Source organism: Macrobrachium nipponense, chromosome 46 (genome assembly GCF_015104395.2).
Source record: "Macrobrachium nipponense isolate FS-2020 chromosome 46, ASM1510439v2, whole genome shotgun sequence".
NCBI lineage: Eukaryota > Metazoa > Arthropoda > Malacostraca > Decapoda > Palaemonidae > Macrobrachium > Macrobrachium nipponense.
In genome coordinates this window covers 30,054,576-30,065,369 of record NC_061106.1, presented here as the reverse complement: position 1 = coordinate 30,065,369, position 10,794 = coordinate 30,054,576, and the positions used below count along the sequence as shown (strand labels likewise).

At 34.8% G+C, this 10,794-nt stretch overlaps 1 protein-coding gene across 1 annotated transcript in view; it reads right to left on the bottom strand.

The window, feature by feature from the left end:
* The window catches only part of LOC135214859 (period circadian protein-like), a 178,037-nt gene that overhangs the window by 67,337 nt on the left and 99,906 nt on the right, over positions 1-10,794 (bottom strand). Inside the window, 1 exon segment of the mRNA XM_064249279.1 lies at positions 4,671-4,756. Coding sequence (XP_064105349.1) covers positions 4,671-4,756 — 86 coding nt within the window.

Below are 10,794 nucleotides of genomic sequence, written 5' to 3'. Positions count from 1 at the left end.
AAAAGGAAGCAATCCAGGTATACATTACCACTTTTGAGGCATGACAACAGTAGTGCTCCTTCATCATAACTTCTCTTACACAAGGGGAAATCTAAACAACTTAAAATATTACTAGGCATACTGCAGATGGCAGTGAACATTGAAATGTAGGTAGGAAAATCAGTAATAAAAGCAGGAACACTAAAGTGTGAGCCAAAAGGCAGTCTAAATAAATTGGAATAAATAATACATCAAATGAGTTATTATAATATAGAACTTGGTTTTCTAAAACATTCAAAATTATCCATATGTATAACTTAACCCTATTGTGTCTAACTATATGAAATTTTTACCTTAACTATATTACTTCTCAAATTAAAAAAATGTTCAAAAATAAATTAGAGTCTGAAGCTATTAATATTTCTACTGTGGCATGGACGAAATTTACAGCCTGGAAAAAATATTTTAAATTTAGTCGTAAGTAAAGCTTCCAGCATCATAAACATCAATAATAGCGTTTCATGCAAACTAAACCAGTTTCATATAGATTCATAAGATAAAACCACAATACCTTAAATTCCTACCGGATTCTTTTAAAGATTAAGTTGCCATAACCATTCATATATTCTAAAACTCTGTAATGTGCTCAACTGTCAAGTCTGAGAGTGGATAATGTATTTACAGCAAACTTTGTGGCATAGCAGGGAACCAGCACAGACAATAGTATTTTCAACTTAATTCATGAAATACAGTGTTGAAAATGACATAAACTTGATGCTCAGAGTAACAAGGAAAGAATATGGGCTCACAGTTGTCATGTCTCAACAGAACCTGGCACATGTGGTCAAAAATGAATAGAGGATTGTGAATTCCACCCTGATGCAGAAAATATACTCTCTTACAGGGTCAAATAAAACATCTGATACAATATTTCCTAGAATCTATGAACTATAATACAGTATTTAGATAACACAAGAAACTTTATACTGCACTTTCAGATATGAATGACAAGTAAGTGAAGTACAAAATTTACAAGTTGTATAGATAGGCATATTCGTCAGTCATTTAAATGGTATTTTCCAAAAGGCTCATGATTATTATTTGAACAAGTAATAATTCTTACAGGCAAAACTACTTGTCTTAAAGATGCTAAAGTAAAGATTTTTTCTGCTGCTCCCAATTAACCTCCCCAGCATTATTGGATAAAATATACAACCAGGAATTATAAAAGACTACTAAGTGAATAACTGAGAAGAGAGGGCTCCAAGTTAAATTTGAGAACAAATGTCTGACTCAAAAAAATATAGTAAGTTGCTCTCAATAAGAAATGCTTTGTAAAAAAAAAAAAAAAAAAAAAACATATGTAAGTATGATGGCCTGTGTTACGAGGTAACAAGACTGATGTTGTAGAATTAAGACTAATTTTCTAAATGGTTTTACTATAGTATTATTAAAGGAAATTAGATATTTACAGAAACTGCACAAAAATGACAAAATTTTAATCAATTTGTATTGTTATTTAAAAAAAATATTCTGGCGTCTATATCCAGAGGTCTGCTTACTTCCATGAAAAAACAAACGCCTGATCTTTTCAAGATCCCAGGTGTAATCTAAAATGTATTGAAAGTGAAATATGGATACCAATGAGTGGCTTATCTATTGAGTATTTTGACCGTAAAACACATGGACATTCTAGTCTATGGCCATTCAATAGTTATTTAAGAGTTACTTTTGATGGGCCACTTGCCATGATCACAATTATGTATAAATAATTTTAAACTGGTACTATAGAGAATATTCCACATGAGACAGATATCATATGCTAATGAACCTTGCCTAGTATAAACTAATGTATCCTTTGACCAATTGTAAAAACGTAAAAACCTTGGTAATTATATCATATACAAAAAAAAATTGTTTTAACAAGAAGCAAACGCAACCTTGTTAGTCCATTACTTTATTATAAGAAATGTGGCTTGCTAATCCGATCCATGAAGCAAGAGAAGATCAAGAAAATTCACCTAAAGGCACTACAGTGGAAATACAGTGGAATTTCTTCTACGTCAAAATGGAAGAAATGGTCAATATTTTTAAATGCTGACATATAAAGTTGCAATTCCTAACTCACACTGATAGTATATGACTTGTAGAAAATCATATCAATAAATGGTGATATGATTTTCTACATGAAAAAATTACACTATCATGATGTTGCCAACTAAATGCATCATTACTTGCTCACTGACAAGCTGTATTTTATTTGGATGTCTCTACAAGGGTGCCTATTCTGCACTGTCACCAGAAAAACAAGTGAAGTAGTATAGCTGATTTAGTACCCAGTTGAATATACGTAGTATGCATCAATAATGAAAGCATTTGTAAACTGCATCAAATTCACAAATTCCTGATTTTTTTTATCTTATTCATCATACAATGCACTTTTTGTGATAAAACTATTAAATAAAAGGGATTTTGACGTAGGAAAAATCTATTTCTGGGTGAGGAAGCCGTGTCGCCCAGTGAAATACGTTCAGTATAAACATTTTGAGTGGGTTTTCCTTGATTTTTAACGAACAAAATAGGCAGTTTTAAGCTTTTTTTTATAGGGGTTTCAACTAGGTCCCCGATTACTGGCAGGGGTTCCGTTCTTGGCGGGGCGCTGACAAGAGAAAAACGGCATTAACCGAAACTCGGCAATTTATGGCACTTATGGCATTGAAAACCAGTTAATGGTGCCGATAACCAGTTAATGGTGCCGATAACCAGTAAATGGCACCTCTGTTAGGTATGTTATGGCACCATAGCCCTATTAATGGTAGGGTGCCGTAAATCGCTGATTTTATGGTGCTAGATAAGAGCCATAAAACCGGAACACCATTAACCGGGTACAGCCTGTATATATCTACCTATCTATCTATCAGGCAGTCCCCAGTTATCAGTCATCATTGTTTTATGGAACTTACCTAGTGCTGAAAATTGCCAAAAATTGGCAATTTTTGGTGCTGAAATAGTTTCTGGTTATCAGCGCCGATAATAAAGTATCGGTGCCATTAATCGGTTGTCAGCAGCAAAATCAGGTTATCAGCACCAATAAGCGTAAAAAATTGCTGACTTTCAGTTATTAGCGATTTTCACTTATCATATATATATATATATATATATATATATATATATATATATTATATATATATATATATATATATATTATTATATAACATTTCCCAGAGTTGAAGATGCTATCTTTTCCTAAAATAAATCTAAAATTTACACTGGCGTATCCCAACCCCTAACGAAGGTTGGTTACTTTCACTAAACATTAATCAGAACTAACTATATATGACCTTTGAATGAAGCATATGAATAGTTCTCAGTTAAAATAGTAACTAAATAAAAGAATCATAAAAAAACAAAGAAATATATATAGTATGTAGGCCCAAATATTCATTGCAATATTAGCAGATTATGGTGGACAACTTACTGTACCTTGAATTTGTATATCAATATTACTTATCTAATGACCCTGGCTTAAAGGAACATTGTTAGCTGACTAAAGTAAAACTGCTATATGCTATAAGGGATTATACTGGTAAATCTTACCAGAACAAGATTATCATAATTAAAGAGAAAATTTTGTGATACATTGCTTTTTTAAGATAATTTCTTCAGAAATTCACACTAATTTTTTTACTAGTGACAGTGTGTCTAATACTATCTAAAGGTTTTGAATATACAATATTTTTATTGCATACATTCTAATCTTTATTCTATTTATATTTTGCTCTGTTTCGAATATCATATTCATGACATGCTTTAACCAATAGTACTGTACCAAAAGGTCTAGTTCAACCATTTGATCTGATGCAGTGATACTTATTTTTTTACGTACCTAATACTCCTGAAAATACTTAAATAATTTACCTAATACTTTTCTTTCATTTCGTCATACATCTTTTAATCTGAACAGAATAGCTCAAGCTTAACTCATTTTTTTATTAAACCTTTCACAAAAATCTTTAAACGTACTGATATCAGATTTTTTCTATAAAATACGTATATTTAGTAACATCATTAAGATAAACAAAAAGGGTTGTTCTTCATGCTCTATCAATGCTCATAAGTCTCAAAGTTTTAGATGAGAAAAGAAAAAAAAGAATTACTTAAGATGAAACTTAAATTTAACACAAGCTGAAAAGTTACTCTTGGATGAAATTTATTCTAATTATGTACTCTAATTCATCACAAACTCAAACAATATAGGGGTTAAAAAAACTGCACGCTTGATAATTAGTTTTGCAAAAAACAAGGAATCAGTATTTACATAAAACATGACAAACAGCATGACATGTGGTACAGTGAGCATTATGCAGGATCTATATTTGTATGTCTTGAGCATATATAAAATCTATTGTTTAAAAGCATAGAGGAATGTCTGATTTTTAACTAGTAAAGCAGTTTTGCCTGTAAGGACTAAATTCTCAGTGACAAAAACTATCATAAGACAATTTGGTATGTGAAAAAAAAGACCCTCCCTTACTGAATATAGTCTTTTAGACAAAGGCCGGAATAAAACACTTTTCTTTATAAAGAGAAATACCGAAATAATTATAAGGAAAATAAGAAACATAATACAAGTAAAAGATGAATTCAGATGACCACATGGGCAATCAGTTCCTTGCTGTGATAATCCTTACCTGTGGATTGTCTCTGAGTAGTTAAGTAGTCCATAACTGGAAGGGGATTCACAAGAAGAATTGACACTCTCCTGACATTTCTCCACCTAAAAGAGTTTGGGTTACTATCAGCATTCACTACAGTGACATGCTGGCAACAAGGAAAGAAATTAAAGGAGAAAAAAATTATGAAGAACACTTTCTTTATTTGCCTGCCATCTTGCTTTTGCAAATATTGTATCTCTGACTTCCAATTTTTCAATAAGATCTGCTGATTAACGTTGGTACTGACAAAAAAAGGAAACTATTTTCAATAAGGACAAATGCCTCATTTGATTTAGATCTTGATATTACTTTCCTCAGTTACCCTCAAAACAGTGATTCTATTTGGTTTTGGACCACGGATATAAAACACAAAATTCTACTGGACATATGAACTTCTGAACATATATAAAAAATTATATCAGTTCAAGTTAATTTTTAACTGTGAACAATTATAATAATCTTCATTTTACGAATGCGTGTGCAAACAAACCCATTTTTGACACCCACATTACATTGAGTAATTACAAAATTTATGGGCTAAAATGCAAACACTTGGAAATCTTAGCCATGACACTGGTACATACAGAACTAAGCAGCATCAAGGTAGGCAGAGTGTCTTAAATAGATGTATATATGAAACTGGATTTTGGTTTTCCAATGGGTAAATGCTACAACATTGGAATGTTTCTAGCACTTACCTACATGAAAACCAAAACCAATTTCATATAATAGACAGACACCCTTACCCAACTTGATACTGATAACACAACGCTAGAGAAACTTAAGTGTAGTATTAGAAGGAGCACTTAACAAAATATCAACGCCCAATTCAGTACCAAAGGAACATCAGCATCAGCTTCAAAATCAGTATTTAAGAACTGTTGCTTGTAAATTTTAACAAAAAGCAAAATGTGGCAAGTAAAAAAAGTCAAAGTGATCTCCAATTTCTCCTTACAAAACAGTACCTCTGTAAAGTCTCAGTGTAGTTTAACTTGCTGTAGCTAGATGGAGACGAAGTGGAGAAGTTGTACTCAGGGTACCGGTCATCTTGATGAGGTGAAATCTCTCCCATGACTACTGAGACTTGATCCTGATTGGTGGGAAACTGTGACTATCTCAATATGTCATCTACTTATGACAAACAGCTTCTGTAATTTCATTTGTGGACATTACAAACGTCTTCATATAAAGTCTAAAAACCCAACTGAAGAGTCTCCATTAATTAATGGTGCTTTACCAAACGAACCTCCAACTACATGACTCATTTTAATGGTCTTATGTGGATATAAGATTAACCCACATACCTCTCTCTCTCTCTCTCTCTCTCTCTCTCTCTCTCTCTCTCTCTCTCTCTCTCTCTCTCTCTCTCTCTCTCTCTCTCTCTCTCTCTCTTGATGTGTAGATTAAAGTGCAACCAATACTTGTGTCCATTTATAATCATCATAATATCATATTGCAATACTTCTTAAAATATATTCAGAATATTCATATATTCCAGTTAGCAATAATAACAAAAACTATTCAAATAAAAGTAGTATATTTATACCAGACCAGGAGAAACAGAGGCACTGCATAATGCACTTAGCTAACTGACATCCATACTCCTGTAAAACACACAGCTCAAGACATACCATTAAAATACTCCAATTAACTTCTATAAATAGCACTAATTTTCTGATCCAACTACATGTCTACAAGCACAAACAAATAACAAGGCATGCAGAAAGAAAGAGGCCTCAGAGAATGTTTGAAAGTAAAATGCACTTTAAATTGGTACAGATTCACTAATCCAAACTTCATAAAATTATAATTCTAAAACACATTCTTACTTTCTTATCAAACAAAAAAAAAAAAAACCCTTGTGTAGTTATGGCGTGTCAGAGCAAATGACTAATATAATTTTTGCTATTATATACTTTATTACATATGGAAAAATGCACATGAAAAAGTCCCCAGAGTTGCAAAATTCTACCTACACCCACTGATGTCACAAGTGCATAGACTAAAGCTGAAACTGGAACCATGACAATAACTTTATGGTGATGATGATATAATAATGATACAGTAGTATACAGGGATAATTTGATAGGCAAAAAAATAATGAAAAACACAAACAATTCCAATAATATTATGGAGCTATTTGTGTTAAATGTGTCTGATGATTACATTTACTGTTCCATAATCAGACTACCTACATTTATAACAAAACAATTTTATTTGTTTTGTCTTCTTCAAGATATAAACCAAATACGGTCTACTATACAAAAACTGCATTCCATCTCCAAAAAAACACTGGAATCTAAGTGAACAAGAATTTCAACACCTTTCAAAAAGCATTACAGTTCGTTCTTCTTACCATAAAAACTCTCATTTGCATAATTCTGTACCTGCCAATAAGCAAGTGATAATCCTAGCATTAGCAAGGCCAGAGTTAAATCAGTCAAAGTCAGGATGCAGGAATTCAATTGGAAATGAGAATTAATAAATATGTAGATAAAATCAAAAGGCCTCTTGGAAAAGTACCTACATATTCACAAAACTTCAGTATATACATGAGCTTTGTATTTATGTGGCAAGATAAAAACTGTTTATCTTTAAACTCAAAGGTCACTAAGACCTCTTGTGCCATGTGATTGGTTTGATTTCAAGTTTGAGATTGCATGCATACAAGTACTAACTCAAAAGTACCCAACTCAAAATGCAAGGACTAATGGTTATTTTATGTATAGCATCATGAATTCCCTAGCTATAATTTTTTACAAGGAGTTATGATGAGATAAAAAGTGCAAGAAGGTGCAATGAGTACTTGCCCAGGAAAGGAAAAGGAGGCAAACCTGTCACCATGAACTGAGGGAATTTGGGTCCTAGCCATGAAGAGACAAATTCAAAAGCTATTGACCCCAACCCCTTATGTGTTTACATCATAATCCTGACCATGGAGCTCTCCAACTCTTTCCAAGGAAGCCAAGGTCAGAAGAAAAACTGTTTCCAAATTGATGCAAGAGCTCAAATGGAGTTCAAAAGAGACAACTCAGTACCAGAGTAAGGTCTCAAGTAGAAGGATTGAGTTCCCTAGATGAACAAGACTACTCAAAGCTCTTGAACCAACCACATAGAGAATTCCCAGGGTGAAGTGAAGTCAGCATCTTTCAGATGAAGAACTAATCATAAGGCAGCCCTGTAGCCCTTGTCAGCACAAACAGAAAGAATTTCCTCTGTTCTGAGAAAGATCCAGAAGATCATTATCTAATGAACAGAAATTCTGAGTGGAGAGAAATCCCTTTGATATCACCAATCACAGCAGACGGCTCATTTGCCCTTGTGCATGGCTGACGAAGATTTTCGGAAGTAGTAGCTGTACAGCTGAGTCACTGCCCTGTAAGAAAGATCTCTTGCTTGAAAGAAATGCTAGACAGACTCCAGACATGAAGAGATAAAGATCCTACCAATTGGTGGTACCTCTCCACATGAGGATGGAGGAGAAGGCTGTGCTAAGGTGGGATTTCTCTCGGCTGAGAAAAAGACCTAGGAACCACTCTGCTTGGGGCCACAAGAAGCTACTAGGGCCATCCTGAGATTTTGAAACCCATTACTCTGTTCAGGACATGACAGATCAGTCAGAACGGAGGAAATGCGCAAAATCCCAGGTTGTTCCCAGTATGCAGAAGGGAGCCCTCCAACCCAGAGAACAGGTCAGGGGCCACTGAACAGTAGACATCTAGCTTTCTGTTGAACTGTGTAATGACAATAGGGCAACCAAAGGGGATGTCCTATGATAAGATGCCTTTGGATGTCCTATGATTAGATGCTCTATGCAGATACGTGCTAAGTACCTACTGTAGACAGAGGAGATGCCCTCGCACTGCCAAGGGAATGCACATTTCCAACAGAGGAGATGTCCTATGAGGAGATCCCCTATGATGACATAAGTTCAGTATGCTACTCAACAGAGGAGATGTCCTATGATGATAGGACACTGACCTAACCCCCAGTGTTATTGTTGTAACAAAATGGCTCTACCAGAGAGAGTTTGAGGAAGAGCAAGAGGAGGAGCAGCAAGGCTTGAACACACAAGGGGGAACAAATTTGGGAGAATCTGCAAACATATTTGCTAAAGTCTCCCACCTACAATTACACAGATACTTGGAAAGACATCATGATGCAGACCTTGCAGCACATTTGGAACTGTAATGAAGGCCTAATCAATTTCCAAGGTCTTAATTTCAATAACTTTCATGCCCAACTTGTGAAGGAAAGTGACAAAGTTTCCAAGGATGATGTACAAGTGGCTGGACGGTGATAGTGGCGATCCTGTCTTCCAACTATTGTCCAACAATTACATTTCTGGGCTCAGCCGTGTCGCTCCGTGAAATACGTTCCTTTAGCACTATTTCTAAGGTAAATTATTGCATAATTACTGCAGTTGCCTCTGATGAGATGAACGAGAAAACAACCAAAAATTATGACAACAATGATGACAAGCCTACAGCACACCCAACCCCAGCCAAAAAGAACATGCAGAGGATCTTGGACAACTTCATCAAGCTGAAGGAGTGTGCCAACATTGACTGCAACATTTTCCCAGGGCCTTGGAGTTTGTTGAAGGAGCATGAGAAATGTAATAGTTGGTGACTGAGAAGCAGAGTCGTCATTCTTTTCATCAGAGTACCCTCGACAGCTTGGTTGTTCAGCTCAGAAACACAAGCAAACACTTTGGCACTCTTCTTTGACATACCACTAGGAATCTGATATGTCTCTGCCGCCTCTTGAAGACCCTCTAGGCACCACCATGTCTCTTCTGTCAAAACTGCAACTTTAAGACCTCAGTGAGACAGTGATGTTAGAAAGGGCGTAGGAGGGAGATCTGTAAATCCTCCTTACAAGTTTCTGAAAGCCCAGACCACATACACATTTCAACATTGCTCATAGGCAAGTGGGAGAGAAAAATAAAGCAGTTTTATTTTTATATTGTGTAGACAATACTTAGAGGAGATAACATAGGAAAAAACTTACAGCTATACAGTATGGTTATGTACAGTATGTACAGTACCTACCATATTGTGTTGTTTATAAACACAGTTTATTTACGAGAAATTAAAAGTATGGGGAAAAAATAGTAAATTTATGGTTTTACATTTAGTATAAACTCTAATAACTATATACTGTATAAGGCAGTCCCCAGTTCATGGCAAGGGTTCCATCCCCGGCAATGTTCCATAAGTTGAAAATTGCCATAGCCCGAAGCATCATAATTATAATGGGAATAAATAGCACTTACAGAGCCGTTAACTGTGCAGTAAGTGCCGTTACAGCACCATAAGCATCGTAAGTTTAAGTAATGGCATCATAAATCCGCTTAAGACACCAAAAAATTTGGGTTAACGGCGCCGTGAGCCAAGCGCTATAAGTATGGAACAATGTAACCTGAACCTGATGTAACCGGGGACTGCCTGTATAGTTGGTATTGTACAGAAAAGGTATGGGAAGTAACGGTATGAACCATACCCTTAAATTTCTTAATATCTGGCAGGCCCTTGGATATGCCAATCTGGTTAAATGAGGGATCACTATACAGTATAACTTACACACACATATCATACTGTATAGTAAAAGAATACACCCAACTGTATGAACTTCCATAAAATGGCCTATTTATCAGAAAAGCAAATGAAAGTAGTTTTCATGGCATCAATCTGGAACTCAAAATTTCCTTTTTGAGTCAGACAGCTTTTTAAGATCATGCAGTAGTTCTGAATTATACATATCTGAAGAACCAAGAAGGAATTAGTATCAAATGCTCTGCAAAGTAATTTAGCAGACGTTGAATGGTTTCTTCATACCATAGTATTTATCCAGGACTCCCCTTTATGTATACTGATTTGTTCACAGCATCACTCAAGAGAACTCTTCCCTATTTTTGCTCACCAAGTGTGAGGTGGAAATATATTACTAAAAATTCAACTTATCATTCAAAAGTTCATAAAAACCCAGTAAATGATAAAAAGCCATTACCCTAAGACAATGAAAATTACAAGTTTCAACTACTGTATGTTTCAAAACCTAAGGCCTATAAAGATTCCACTAGATATATCAAACAAGA